The sequence below is a fragment of the Dromiciops gliroides genome, chromosome 2, assembly GCF_019393635.1.
Source record: "Dromiciops gliroides isolate mDroGli1 chromosome 2, mDroGli1.pri, whole genome shotgun sequence".
NCBI classification, from domain to species: domain Eukaryota; kingdom Metazoa; phylum Chordata; class Mammalia; order Microbiotheria; family Microbiotheriidae; genus Dromiciops; species Dromiciops gliroides.
The window spans coordinates 354,077,681-354,093,072 of record NC_057862.1 but is presented as its reverse complement, the minus strand read 5'-3'; the positions used below and the strand labels follow the sequence as shown (position 1 = coordinate 354,093,072).

The window sequence follows — 15,392 nt, the reverse complement described above, 5'->3', positions numbered from 1 at the left end:
GAAATAATTTATTATAAAATAGATATAATTTGTATATCAAAATCATCTTGGTAAATGCCTATGATGAATTCACTATAATGTGAGATTTTTCTGTAAAGGGTTACAAAATAGTTGTTGAAAAACTGGACGAAAGATAGGTTGCAGTAACCTATGAACTCCTTCTGCTGCAAAAGCCACTAATGTCCATCGCCCTACTGAAGCCTGTTTTCTGGCAAGAAGTTCCTGTTGGTAGCACAGAGGAGGAGGAGTTTGAGCATGAATATCTTCTCCTGGAGCTGGGGTACTAGGGGTTCCCCAAGCTCTCGGGCTAGTCGGACTCGGAAAGCCTCAAACTCCACTTCTACATCCACTGCAGTGATATCATCACCTTCCTGTAGATGGGGCCTAATCTTCTTGATAAGCAGATCTTTCCTTTCAGTGACTGAAGTTCTCAAGTGTTCTGGAAACGAGAGAAATAATTAAGATTGTCGGCTGTCCCAGGACTATTAGACACATGGAATGTCTGTCTAGTACATAAACAATCTCTGATGGCCTTTAAATTTCTAAAATTTGGACTTATCTTAAAGGATCCTAAAGGAAGCTGCAGCATTCGAGTTTTAAGGTACCACCTAACTCTAAATTCTGTGTACTTAGTTTAGAACTGGAAGTATCCTTGGAGAATGCTGGGGAACCCCTTTTTCTGAAAGAAAAACCAAGGCCCAGGAAACACAGTTATTTGCTTAAACAGCCTCTTCCACTACATTATGGGGCTTAGTCTAGCCCAAGTTGTCTTTGGTTCCTCAGACCATCAAAAGTTAAGAGAAGTGTACACAGAGGTTCAAATCGAAATTTTTCATCTGCCTTCTCTTGAACCAGTGATTGCAGTGGTGGTGAAACATGGCCTTTGTATCACTTGGATTTCATAAGGGCATAGTGCAAGGTCATTCATCCCATGCACCTGTGTACCTAGCACTGTGTAAGTTAAAAATACAGTAAAATATGACTTTTCTAAGTTAAGTCTAGGGCAAATGGATAAAATACTATGTGTCTGCCTTAAACATTTATCAAAGGCCTAATATATGCCAGGCAATGTGCTAAGCACTAGGGATACAAAAAGAGCCAAAACAGTCCCTGCCCTCAAGGAGCTCATGGTCTTCTCTTTCTCTCTCTTTTTTTTTTTTGGTGAGGCAATTGGGGTTAAGTGACTTGCCCAGGGTCACACAGCTAGTAAGTGTCAATGTTCTGAGGTCGGATTTGAACTCAGGTACTCCTGACTCCAGGGCCGGTGCTCTATCCACTGTGCCACCTAGCTGCCCCAGCTCATGGTCTTAATGGGGAAGGAAACGCAAACAAATATATCCAGACAAGCCACATACAGAATAAACACAATAATTAACAGAGGGAAGGCACCAGAATTAAGTTAGGAAAGGCTTCCTGCAACAGATACAATCAAGAGGTGGAGATGAGGAGGGAGAACATTCTGGGCATGGGAGACAGCCAGAGAAATGCCTAAAGCCCAGAGATGGAGTATCTTGTTCACAGAACAGCCAGGTGGCCAGTGTCACTGATCAAAGAGTACATGTTAGGGAGTAAGGTGTAAGAAGACTGAAAAGGTAAATTATGAAGAGCTTTTTTTCCTTTTAAATGAAGAGATTTAAATGCAACTTAATTTTGTATTTGATCCAATGGAATTTGTTGATTTGATCAATGAAATTTATAGGGTGGGGTGTCACATGCCTAGACCTGTGCTTTAGGAAAATCATTTTAGTGGCTGAATGGAAAGACGAGACAAGCTGACTCACCAGAAGGCTATTGCAGTAGTCTGCTCATGAAGTGATGAGGGCCAGCATTAGTGGCATTGTCAGAGAAGGGGTAGGTAATTCAAGAGATGTTGCTAAGGTAAAATCAGGCTTTGGCAACAGACTAGAATGAATATGGGGAGTGAGAAAGGAATCCAGGATGACTTAATTTGTGAGCCTGAGGGACTGGGAGAATAGTATTGCCCTCTGTGGTAATAGAGAAGATGGCCAGGAAAGGGGGGTAGGGCGAGAAGGGAGTTTAGGGTGAAATAGTGAGTTCCATTTTGTACATGTTTTGTTTTAAGACTTCTATTGGACATCCAGTTCAAGATATGTCTGAAAGGCAATTGGAGATGTGAGATTGAAGGTTGGCAGAGAGGTTCATAGTCTTTTCCTTCCTGATTCTGTGGGTCTCTACTACCTAAATATTTAAATGCCTTGGATTGACATTTAAGGCTTTGCTGTAAGTCTGAAGGTCCCCTCTGTATTTCCTTTCTAAGCTTCAAATGAGCAAGAGAAGAAATTTTATGCATTTATATGCATGTAACCAGAAAAAATAATTTTCAGAATTTAAAAGACAAATGGCTGGCTGGCACAAAGTTCAATTCAAGAATAGGGTGATGAGTATCATAAAGTACAACAGCCATATTGGTTGGGGAGAGCTCTGATTGAGTCAGAGCTTTGGCTGAGACCCTTTACTGCTTTCTGCAGACCTTGCGGGGACTGGACCTTGAATCAGAAGATGAGGATTTAAAGTCCTGCAGCTGTATGACTTTGGTGGGGCAAGGTCTCAAACTAAAATAGGGATAGACAGATTCTACCTAAGATCCTCCAGATTACAATATACTTTTTTTTGGAGGGGGAGCGGAGCAATGGGGGTTAAGTGACTTGCCCAGGGTCACACAGCTAGTAAGTGTCAAGTGTCTGAGGCCAGATTTGAACTCAGGTACTCCTGACTCCAGGGGCCGGTGGCTCTATCCACTGCGCCACCTAGCTGCCTCTACACTTTTTTTTTTTTTTGCAGGGCAATGGGGGCTAAGTGACTTGCCCAGGGTCACACAGCTAGTAAGTGTCAAGTGTTTGAGGCTGGATTTGAACTCAGGTACTCCTGAAATTCAGGGCCAGTGCTTTATCCACTGCGCCACCTAGCCACCCCCTACAATATACTTTTAAAATAATGATATCAATGCAAAGGGATGGGCATAGGGCAGAACAGTGAAACATGTTGGGGAAAAAGTTTATGGACATCATTTAGGAGGCTAGTATTTGGGAATCTCTCCTCTATTTGCAGTCTATCAGATAATCTTCATGAGAATGGCAAATATTTTTGCCAGGCATTTCTCTTTTATGCTAACTATACTAGGAGCCTGAACCCAGTTAGCCCTGGAATTGGGCACCACCTCCCAGACCATCAGCTGCTTCAAACCTTGCCCTTACAACCAACATTGGTATGTGATCTGCCAACTACCTTTTCAGGTGCTCAAGAACCTGTGTGGAAAAATTCTTACAACTGAAATCTACCTATTTCATCTAATTACTCATTCATAAATTGTAGTCCTGTAGATCATAAGGGCTCTAGGAGTTATAATGGCAGTCTAAGTAAGAAGACCCCATGATGGGCTAGTGTGCTTAGCAAAAGTATCACGAAAGAGCCATGTGGGACTTGAATAGACAAAAAGGAAACATTTCCAGGTGGGGAAAAGGTGGTTGAGATACTTGTTCTTTCAACAAATAATATGCACATTGTGTGTAGGGCTTGGGGAGATAGAAAGCTTAAAAAAATTCACTAGAGTAGCTCTTTAAGGTTTATAAGGTGCTTTCCTTATAATAATCTTAAGAAATGCAAGTGTTCTCTTCATTTTACCTAAGGAAACTAAGGCTTAGAGAGGCAAAATGATTTCCCCAAAGCCACATAGCTAAAAAATTTTAAAGCCAGGTCTTCTGAGGGCAAGTCTGTTCTATGCTTTGCTCTAAATCAACTTTCCATGTAGGCCAGCCTTGATGGAGTAGAGGAGTCACGCTGGAGAGAAGGGACAAGTTGAAAGACAGGATTTGCTCAAACTGATTAGTCTTGAAAGCAAGGATAAAGCGTAGGAATTCTTGTAAAGAGGAGCCACAGTCTGGGGAGAGGGCAAAAGCATCATTTGAAGGTCCTTGGCAAGTCACTTCACTTTTTTTTGGTCTCGGTTTCCTTATCTGTAAAATAAGGATAGGAAGGAGGGAGGAAACACTAGATGGCCTCTAAGATCCTTTTTAGTACTAAATCTGTAATTCTATGCCCATATCCATTCACTTCTGAATGGTTCTTTGTTAATATGCAATGGAATCAGGGAATCTGATTTTAAAGGAAGCTCTAGAATGTGATCTTGGGCAAACTTTCTTAAACCTCAGTTCACTTACCTGTAAAATGACAGCCTTTCCTTGATCTCCCTGGTTGATAATAAAGCATGTTAAGGCTAAAAAGGACCTTAGGGATCACTTAGTAAACTAAACAAGTCTGATATCAAGGGGACAAGAACACAGTAACCTAATGAATATCTGCCTTTCAAAAGAAAACTATTTCAATCCAGTTTGTGAACTCGTTCAAATGTAAAACAAACTTTGAGGGAGGGAGATGTTTATAATTATTTCATTTGATTGTCTCAATTACAGCGACTACAGTTATCCCCATTTTACAGATGAGGATACCGAAACAAACATTAACAGAATTGCCCAGAGTCTGCTTCATCACCTAGCTGCCCCCCACAATCCTTTCTATGTACAAAATAGGCTGCTTACCTATTAACACGTGCTGATAACTAGATAAGAGAAACTGCAGATGATCAAGCAGCTCATCCCAACTCTGCCATTCGCTTTTATCAGACTGAAGAAAATAAGAGCCATTAATTACAATCCCTTGTGAACATTCAGTGCTTCATATTTTTCAAAGTACTGTAAAAGCTTTTGGGTACAGGGCTGAGGGTGGATGAGAAACATTAAGGGCTATGATATGGAAGAGGAATCAGACCTGTCTTTTTTTCTTTTTTTTGGACTGGGCAATGAGGATTAAGTGACTTGCCCAGGGTCACAGCTAGTGTCAAGTGTCTGAGACCAGATTTGAACTCAGGTCCTCCTGAATCCAGGGCCGGTGCTTTAACCACTGTGCCACCTATCTGCCCCCCAGACCTGTCTTGATTGGTTTCAGAGTGTAGAACGAGGAATAATGGTTAAAAGTTATAATAATGTGGATTTTGGCTCAAGTGGAAGGCTCAATCAAGAGCTGTCCAATAGGCTGCCCAATGTAGTGAGAACCTCATAACTAGACAACAACCAGGCCACGTGATAGTGGGGATTCCTGCTTCAGAAAGGAGTTAAATTCAATGACATCCAAGGTTGCTTTTAGTCTGGCTATTTCACATTATCTTAGGCAATGCTCAGGCTAGTATCTAGTATTGTGGTAATAACAGGAATGAGGTACTGGAAAGTCAGAGGGATCACTAGGTACCTGACTCTTGAGCAGTGATGTTGAATGGTTGAGGAAATGGAGGGTCTGGGCGAGAGACAGTGGTAGGGAAGTAGGCTTTTCACAGCTGTGGAGGAATAGAACCTCTAGTACTTTGCAGCGTAAAAGGTGACTCTCCATGGTTGTAAAGAAGATTTCCCTGCAAATGGGATGGGGAGAAAAGAAGAAAAAGGGGAGATGAAGGAGAAGAGGGTACATGAAAGAGATTAAATGATCAAAAATGAAACTAAGTCAGGGAGTACCTGAAAACAGGGTAATGGATAGGCCACAAACTGGACTATCCCTTAGCTACCAGCCATCTTAATTCAGTTCACAGGTCACCTTGATCTCAGAAGCTACTGGATTGTAAACTCTGAGAGTGCAAGAATTCTGTCATCTTTTATCTCTATATACCCAACACCAAACTATAGGTTCCTCCATACAAAAATAACAAAACAGTGAATCGAGTGAAAACAAATGCCAGCCAATAAAAGGCTTTAGCTTTAACATGATAGAGGTTAGGGCCACAATGGGCGTAAGAGAAATGTCTGCTATCCTGTACATCTAAAGTACTGTGTTTAGTTCTGAGAGCCACTTTTAGGGAATATACCAACAAGGTAGAATGTCTAGAAGTGGCTGAACAAGTGGTAAAAGGATTAAGCAATATGTCTTGTGAGAACTGCTGAAGGAACTCAAACTCTTCCTCCTCCAAATTTCCTTATTCCTATCAAAGTCACTACCATTGTCCTAGTCCTCCAGGCTTAAAACCCAGGGGTCATCCTCAATTCCTTTTCCCTGTATGGAATATAAGCCAAAGGTGGGTGATGCTACCTTCATAACATCTCCCGTTACAGCCACCATCCTGGTACAGATCCTCATTGTCTTGGATTACTGCAATAGTCTATCCTTCATTCAATTATAAAGGTGATTTTGGCCGCTAGGTGGCGCAGTGGATAGAGCACTGGCCTTGGATTCAGGAGGACCTGAGTTCAAATCTGCCCTCAGACACTTGACACTTACTAGCTGTGTGACCCTGGGCAAGTCACTTAACCCTCATTGCCCTGCAAAACAAAACAAAACAAGACAAAAAATTATAAAGGTGATTTTTCTGAAGCCCAGGTCTATGTAAAGCCCTCTCTCAATGAATTTCAGTGGCTTCCTTTTACCTCCAGGATTAAATATAAAGTCCTATTTGGCATTCAGTGCCCATCACAATTCTCCCTCCTTCCCCTATTTAGTCTTTTTTTCTTTCACCTTACCTCACCATTTATTTTAAACTTTGTGACCCAGTGACACAGGCTTCCTTGCTGTTTCTCAAGCAAGACATTCCATCTGCCCCCTGGGCTTATCCCTGATGCCTTGGAATATTCTCTCTCCTCTTTTATGCCCCTTAGTTTCCCTCAAGTCTGAACTAAAATCACACTTTCTACAGGAAGCCTTTTCTGATTCCTCTAAATTCTAGTGCTATATGACCTTGGACAAATCACTTCCCCTTTCTGGGCCTCTGTTTACTCATCTGTAAAATGAGAGTAGTAATTCTTGTGTCATTTATCCCACAGAGCTCTTGGGAAGAGTTTTTATAAAACAAAAGACTACAGAAATATTAATTTTTAATGCTTTTTTTTTTGGTGGGGCAATGAGGGTTAAATGACTTGCCCAAGGTCACACAGCTAGTAAGTGTCAAGTGTCTGAGGCTGGATTTGAACTCAGGTCCTCTTGAATCCAGGGCTGGTGCTTTATCTACTGCACCACCTAGCTACCCCATTCATTTTTTTTTTTTTTTAGTGAGGCAATTGGGGTTAAGTGACTTGCCCAGGGTCACACTGCTAGTAAGTGTAAGTGTCTGAGGCTGGATTTGAACTCAGGTACTCCTGACTCTAGGGCTGGTGCTCTATCCACTGTGCCACCTAGTCGTCCCCCCATTCATTTTTTTTTTTAATTTTAGTGAGGCAATTGGGGTTAAGTGACTTGCCCAGGGTCACACAGCTAGTAAGTGTTAAGTGTCTGAGGCCGGATTTGAACTCAGGTACTCCTGACTCCAGGGCCGGTGCTCTATCCACTGCGCCATCTAGCTCCCATTCATTTTTAATGTTAAGGTTCCCTTTTCCTTGGTACAATGGGTAAAGGAAATCAACCCGAGAAAAGTGAGGTTCCAGAAATACCTAAAAAGTAAATAAAATTCTTACCTCTGGCTCCTTTCAGGAATATGCAGCACGAATCCGAACATCATCTCTGCAATTTTATTTGAGCTGCATGTAGGGGTCCTGTCCACCTCAACAGCCAGAGATAGCATCCTCTGGAGATGTAAAACTGCCCTGGGTTCAAAGTACAGGGCAATTAGGAGATACAGAATGTAAAAACACAGTTTGAATCTTTATTAATGGAGTCTTAAACTCAACTTATCCAACTTAGCCATCTTTCTTCCTAAATCTGCTATTCCAGATTTTACTATTCTCATCTGTGACGTCACCATTCACTTAGTCTTCCATGTTCAAAATCTTGAGGTAATCATAATTCACATTTATATGATGCATTAAGGTTTACAAAATATTTTACTCACAGCAACCCTGGGATATAGGTAGTAAAAGGATTCTTATCACTTCACAGATGAGGCAACAGTGACTTGAGAGGCAAACAACCTAATCAGTCACCAACTATTAAGTGTCAGAGCCAGTAGTTGAACCAAGATATTCTTTAAGAGCTCTTTTTTTCTATTATAACACAATGATTCTTCCCTCTTACTCTTCAGTTAGTTACTAAGTATTAATTATAAACCCACAGTATCTTCCACATTTGTCTCTTCTACAGCCACCCTAGTATGTGCCCTTATCACAAATTATCTCAATTATTGCAATAATTTCCTAATAGGTCTTCCCACCACTACTTTCTCTCCAATGTCGTCCCTTATTCCCTCTCACCCCATACCCCATTCACTTTTTTAAAAAAATAAACTGCAAACGAATTCCTTCATTATCTATAGCTCTGGTCATGTCTGCTCAAAAATGTTCAGTAGCTTCCTATTTCTTCCCAAGAAAAGTTCAACTTCTTTTCTCCTCACAGGGAAAGGTAGCATGGTAGTAAAAGAAGCAATGGACCTAAAGTCCAGACAAACATGGGTTAAAATTCTGATTCCAACACTTATTGGCTCTTTGATTATAAACAAGTAACCTATCTGAGCCTCAGTTTCCTCATCTGTAAAATGGAGAAAACAGTATTGGGACCAACTATTTCAGTGGGTTGTTTTGAGTAAAGAGTCTACCCTCAAATGAGAGAGCAATTACTTTTATTCAAGGCCCTCCACAAATTATACTATCCAATTTTCTAGCCTTCTCATAATAATTTTTTTCCAGCTCCAAATTCTATGAAGTCAGCAATCTAGTCAATATTTTAGGTTTATTCTCTGTCCCCTAAAAAGCAAAAAGCTTAAAAAAAGACAAACCCTGTACCTTTTAGCCTATATCTTTGCTCATATAGTCCCCTATCCTTAGCATGTTTTCTCCCTAATCTTTCTTGTGATAGATGCAGAGAAATTTTTCTAAAATCCAATTCAAATGCCATGCCATTTCCTTCAATAGTCTTCCCTCATTTCCTTTTGCTTACAATATCCTTTGGATCTTGCATTCCATTTTGCAGCTAATGCATTTATCACATATTATACACTATAGTTTTATATTTGTGTATCATCTTCCAACTACAGTAAGTTTCATGAGATGGAGATCATGTCTTAGCTAAATTTGAGAATTTTCCTAGTGGTGTCTTCTACAGTCCTTCGCATACTGGAAGGACCTGAATAAATGTGTTAAATGAATAATGTCAGGATTGTTGGCAAATAATTGCTCCTAGGAATAAACTATTAGCCCATTTTGTGGGATGTGAAAACAAACACCATACCAGGATACATAAGAACACCCTACCATTCACACATAATCTAGTAAATTAGTGACCATGATTATATGTAGAAAATTGCAAGAGCTAAGTTAAGAGAGTTAGACACTGGTATAAAGGTTTAGTTCCTTGCTGTGGAGTTGCTTCTTCAGGTAGAATTGCTTAGAAACTCACTAGGTCATAAGACATATCTAAAATGGCCTTTAGAAATTATCTAGTCCAACCTCTCATTTTGCAGATGAGAAAAGGGACTTTGTTCAAGGTCACACAGCTAGTAAATAGAGCAGGGACTCAAACCCAAGTCTTCTAATCAAATCCAGCAATCACTACACCACATAGTCTCACAAGTAGATTTTTGAGTGTCAGCATATTCATTTGAGGTTCTCTGCTCAGTTAATATGTATGGTGTGGACATGGAAAGGAATGGGGCTGGAATGAAAAAGTGAAGTCTTCACAGGTAACAAAGGATTAAGTTTATGTGAAGCTACATAAAAATGACTGAAAATTAATCATAACTTGAAGAGAGCCAAGATAGCAGGGAAGAAGTATAGTGAGTTCCTTTTTAAAACTCCTCTAGACAGATTTAGAAAATGTACCAGACTGAAACCTAATGGGGAAATCCAGGAAAAAAGTCATTTGTCCAGCTCAGGTTGACATGAGAACAGAGAAAGGTCTGTGGGTACTGAGAATAGAGCTGTGTACCAGAGCAAGAGGAGTGCACAGGCTCATACTAAGGCATGTCAAACTTAAGGCCCTGTGCAAGGTGTAGGAACTGGTGTGAATTGGCAGCTCTATCACATACTACCCATGGCTGGGTCACAGGTGCAAACAGAAGGAGGTGCTTGCAATTCCATCACAACAAGCTTCCCAGCTAGCTAACAGGGATAGGATCCAGCAGTATCTACTGTTGCTCAGACCCAAGCCTAGTCAGGAACTTGCAGACTTCAACTCATGGGGGAAGCAAACACTTTGTCCTACATAGGGCCATTTGGGGAACTGAAAGCTTGTAGGCCCACAGTCTGTGCTAACTCTGATATACTAAAATAACAATACCCCAAGACCAGCCTAGACCTTCCCTCCAGAAGTGCTCAGAAACAGGCCCTCACATCAAGGCTGAAGTCAGAAAGTCTGTAAAAATGAGCAAACAAGAAGAACCCCACCATAAAAAGCTGTGACAGGAACACTTGAGACACAAACTCAATTTGAAAAGAATGACTCCAAAACGTCTACAAGTAAAGCCTCAAATTAAAAACACAGTTTGGACACAAATTCCATTAGAATTCCTAGAAACAATGAAGCAAGAGTTAAAAAATATTTTTATAAATAAGAGTGCTAAAGGAAATAACTGGGGAAAGAAAGGAGAGCTATGGAACAAAGAATTGGAAAGGGGATTAACAGATTGGCACAAGAGGTACAAAACCTTGCTCAAGCAACAAACTCCTTGAAAATTTGACTGGGCCAAGTAGAAGCCAATTACTTCATGAGACAACAAGAAACATTAAAATGAAGTCAAAAGAGACTAAAAATATAAGGAAAAAAATGGGAAGATTTCTCAGCAAAAACAACTGACATGAAAAAAATAGATGGAGGGGCAGCTAGATGGCGCAGTGGATAGAGCACCGGTCCTGGATTCAGGAGGACCTGAGTTCAAATCTGACCTCACACACTTAACACTTACTGGCTGTGTGACCCTGGGCAAGTCACTTAACCCCAATTGTTTCACCCTCCAAAAAAGGGGGGGTGGCTAGGTGGCGCTGTGGATAAAGCACTAGCCCTGGATTCAGGAGTACCTGAGTTCAAATCCAGCCTCAGACACTTGACACCAGCTGTGTGACCCTGGGCAAGTCACTTAACCCCCACTGCCCCGCAAAAAAAAAAAAGAAAGAAAAAAAAGCTGGAAGGTGAAAAAATTTAAGAACTACCGAAAGCCGTGGCAAAAAAAAAAAAAAAGGCTAGACACCTTACTTCAAGAAATCTTAAAACTGCCTAGCTTGTTTTAGAAGTAGGAGGCAAAGTGGAAGTAGAAAGAATCCACTGGTCACCTCCTGAAAGATCCCCAAAATGAAAACTCTCTGGGACACTACAGCCAAAATCCAGAGCTTCTGGGTCAAAGAAAAAGTACTGTAAGTAGCTAGAAAGGGAGAATTGAAGTATGGAGGAAACCAATTAGGATCACACATGATTTAGCCGAAACTACTATTAAGGAACACAGGTTGGAATATGAAGGCAAAGGATATAGGCTTACAGCCAAGAACCTATCCAGAGAAAAACTGAATATCATCTTACAGGGGGAAAATGGCTTTTTAATGAAAAAGAAGACTTCCAAGCATTCCTGATGAAAAGACCATAGTTGTGGAGAAACTCTGAAGTTATATAAAAAGGGTAAACACAAATGGACAATCTTAAGGGACTTAACAAAGACAGACTGTTTGCATTCAAATATGGGGAGACAATTCATGTTACCTCTGAACCCTCTCATCAGCAGGGGTCAAAGAAAGAGTTTAATTAAGGGAAGATCTGGTTGTATTATGTCCTTATGACCTTAAGAGAGGAATGGAAAGAGGGAAAGAGGAACACAGGGAAGGAAGGAAAAGGAAGGTTAGGGAAAAGTATCTTACATCATCAAGATGTGAGAGTAGACAACTATACTAAACAAGGAGAAGGGGGTGCAAGTAGCAGTTGATGTTCAAACCTCACTTTCATCTGCACTGTGAAAAGACATACAGAGTTGAGTACAGAGAAATACATTTTACTCAGTAGGGAACATAGGAGGGAAAAGGTAGAAAGGGGAATAGAGGGAGGGCAGATTAAGAGAAAGATTAGTCCTAAGCAAAATAAGCTCTATACACTCTCTCCAGTGGGGAACCAGGAAGAAATCCTGAGTGGTGGGAGGCCCAGGTGGGGGAGGGGTGCAGGCTTGTTGAAGCTAAGAACCACACCACAGAAAACTTTGCTGGTTGGTTGTTTAGTAAGTAGGCTTGAGGTTATCTTCAGACCAGAGAACAGGCCAGGTGAGAGAAAAACCTGCCCTCCCTCAAAACAAAACACCTGGGACCCTCTGAAGCTGGGGACAGTAGTGTAGCCTAGAAGCAGAGCCCCCCAGTGGGGAGTTAAAAGTCAAGTAAAAGAGGGCAAGATGAGCAAGCAAAGTTCAGAACTAAAGAAAGTTTCTTTGGCAACAAGGAAGATCAAGGTGCACCTTCAGAAGAGGATAACCTCAGGGCCCCTACATCCAAAGCTTCCAAGAAAAATATGAACTAGTCTCAGGCCATGGAAGCTATCAAAAGGGACTCTGAAGAGAAAATAGGAGAAATAGAAGGAAGATTTAGAGAGAGGGAAGAAAGAATAGAAAGAGAAATGAGAGCGCGGAAGCAGGAAAGTTATGAGAAAAAAGTCAATAGCTTAAAAAGTCAAATGGAAAAGGAGATAAAAAAAGCTGTCTGAAGAAAATAATTGCTTAAGAATTAGGATTGAACAAATGGAAACTAGTGACCTTATGAGAAATCAAGACACAGTAAAGCAAATTCAATTGAATGAAAAAATAGAGGGCAATGTGAAATATTTCCTTGGATAAACAACTGACCTGGAAAATAAATCCAGGAGTGATAATTTGAAAATCATTGGACTACTTGAAAACCAGGACCAAAATACTCTAGAGCCTAGACATCATCTTCCAAGAAATTGTAAGGGAAAATTGCCCTGATATTCTAGAAGCAGAAGGTAAAATAGAAATTGAAAGAATCCACCGATCCTCTCCTGAAAGAGATCCCAAAAGGAAAACCTCCAGGAATATTATAGCCAAATTCCAGAGTTCCCGGGTCAAGGAGAAAATACTGCAGGCAGCTAGAAAAAAAGGAATTCAAATACTGTAGAGCTCTAATAAGGATAAAATAAGATCTAGCAGCATCTACATTAAAGGACCGGAGGGCATGGAATATGATATTCCAGAGGGCAAAGGAACTGGGACTACAGCCAAGAACCATGTACCCAGCAAAACTGATTGTAATCTTTCAGAGGAAAAAATGAGACTTCAATGAAAAAGAGGACTTTCAGGCATTTGTGATGAAAAGACCTGAACTGAATAGGAAATTTTGACTTTTGAATACAAGACCCTGGAGAAGCATAAAAAGGTAAACAGGAAAAAGAAACCATGAGGGACATTAAAAGGTTAAACTGTTTACATTTTTACATGAGAAGATAATACTTTCAACTCATAAGAACTTTCTCAGTAAGGAATATACAGAGGACACAGGTCTGAACTGATTATGAAGGGATGATATCTGTAAAGCATTCATTTTTTGTTTATCCTTGTTTTTTGTGGGGCAAACAGGGTATGGTGTCTTATGTCTGGGGCTGGATTTGGGCTCAGGGTCTCCTGGGTCCAGGGCTGGTGCTTTGTCCACTGTGTCACCTAGCTAACCCATGATGACATCATTAAAATAGGGTTGTGTTAAGGGGCTAAAATTCTAGCTATACTGTCTAAAATATCCAATGAGTGGTTGCCAATGAATTATAAGCTTTAGCAAGAGTTAGACTTTTAAGCATTTATTAAGGAGAATAAGAATTTGGTAAAGGGAGAGAGAAAGGCCTGATTCATATATCTATTAAAGGGAGAGAGCACTCCTAGCTCCGCTGTCTGCCAGAGTCCACACGAAAGAGAGTCAGCCAGCACACCAGCCTCCCCCTTCTTCCTCCCACAAGCAAACGTCACTTCCTGATGCCAAAGAAAAGACGCGTGGTCTTGCCCTCAGAGACCTTCACCTCATGGCAGAGCTTTTCTACAGTAAGTCTCCAGCAGGTAGCGTCATTCCAATCGTTACAGTTGAGGGGTAGGAGGAATAGACTAGGGGTGGGAGAAGGGGAGAGGTGGAATGGGAAGAGGTAGCTCACATGAAGGAAACAAGAAAAAAGCTTATGATGGGCAAGGGAAGAGGGGGAAGGAATAGGGCAGTGAGTGAACCTTACTATCATCAGAATTGGCTCAAAGAGGGAATAACATACATACTCAAGTGGGCATGGAATGCTACTTATAGGGAAGCATGACTCCTATAGCATAGTTGTCTCTACAAGTACACATGGTGGTAGAATGGAAATAACACTAGACTTGGTCAAGAGATCTAGGTTTTGATCCCAGTTCTTATACTTCTTATACTTCCTGGGCAAATCACTGCAACTCTCTTAGCTTCAGTTTTTCATTTGTACAATGAAGATAGTACTGACACTAGGTAGTACTACCTAGTGAGGCAAAGACTTTGTAAACTCTAAAGAATGCTGGAAATGTGAATTAACTCTCTTGTTGTTCAAGAGCTGGTAGTTGTATTACTTCCCCCTTGCCCCCCCCCCCCAAAACAGGCCTAGTTTAACCACAGGACTGAAGACTGAATGGTCTTATTAAGAAGGTCTTTGGGGGGGCAGCTTAGTGGCATAGTGGATAAAGCACCGGCCCTGGATTCAGGAGTACCTGAGTTCAAATCCGGCCTCAGACACTTGACACTTACTAGCTGTGTGACCCTGGGCAAGTCACTTAACCCCCATTGCCCCACATAATAATAATTAAAAAAAAATAAGGTCTTTGGGAAGCTAATTGTATATTTAGCCACAATCCTACCTGGATCATAGGATTTAGAGGGGGAAGAAAACTTAGATATTACATAGTCTACCCCCGCCCCCTTTTTTAAACAGAGGATGAGACAGAGGCCTAGAGAGATAAGTAACTTGCCTCAAGTCACAAATAGAGCTATTAAGTAGCAGAGCTGGAATTTGAATTTAGATTTTCTTACTCCAGCTCCAATGGTCTTTCCATATTATGCTGCCTCACTGAGAACAAATTATGCTTCCTGCTCCAGACCTGTGGAATAGATACACTCTAAGACACTCAAAGACTATCACTAGGATGACCTGGATAATTTACAAAAATCTTCATTGGTTTCCTTGTGTGAATGAAAGCAGATGCTTTCAGCAATACCTCCCCACTGCCCCAGGAAAGTGGTGCCTTTCTTTCTCTTACAATTGACTGCTGCCTTTTCCAGGGAAAGGTTGGTATTGGTGGTTGCCACTCTTGTCCTGGGGGCTTCCTGAAAAGGTTTGTTGATGGCCTTCCTTCTGATCAAATCCATCCTTAGTCACAGCTTCAACCAGCCACTGGATGATATCCCTGCAATAGAAAAAAAAAGCAGTAATTTTGCAAATGATATGGGTTCTTACTGGATTGACTGATAATCTCTCTGGAGGAGAGTTTCAAAACAAAC

At 41.0% G+C, this 15,392-nt stretch overlaps 1 protein-coding gene across 4 annotated transcripts in view; it reads right to left on the bottom strand.

Annotated features, from left to right (window-relative positions):
- Nucleotides 1-41: 41 nt before the first annotated feature.
- Nucleotides 42-15,392, bottom strand: part of SIMC1 (SUMO interacting motifs containing 1) — a 36,859-nt gene continuing 21,508 nt past the window's right edge. For 3 of the 4 annotated variants that reach the window (XM_043988110.1, XM_043988112.1, XM_043988113.1), the window contains exons 6-10: nucleotides 15,152-15,298; nucleotides 7,446-7,574; nucleotides 5,263-5,419; nucleotides 4,557-4,641; nucleotides 42-439 (exon numbers count right to left, since the gene is read on the bottom strand). In XM_043988110.1, coding sequence (XP_043844045.1) covers nucleotides 192-439; nucleotides 4,557-4,641; nucleotides 5,263-5,419; nucleotides 7,446-7,574; nucleotides 15,152-15,298 — 766 coding nt within the window. In that variant the 3' untranslated portion in view covers nucleotides 42-191. Of the gene's footprint in view, nucleotides 440-3,717; nucleotides 3,975-4,556; nucleotides 4,642-5,262; nucleotides 5,420-7,445; nucleotides 7,575-15,151; nucleotides 15,299-15,392 lie in introns of those variants that run through there. The other variant, XM_043988111.1, reaches the window with a different exon arrangement.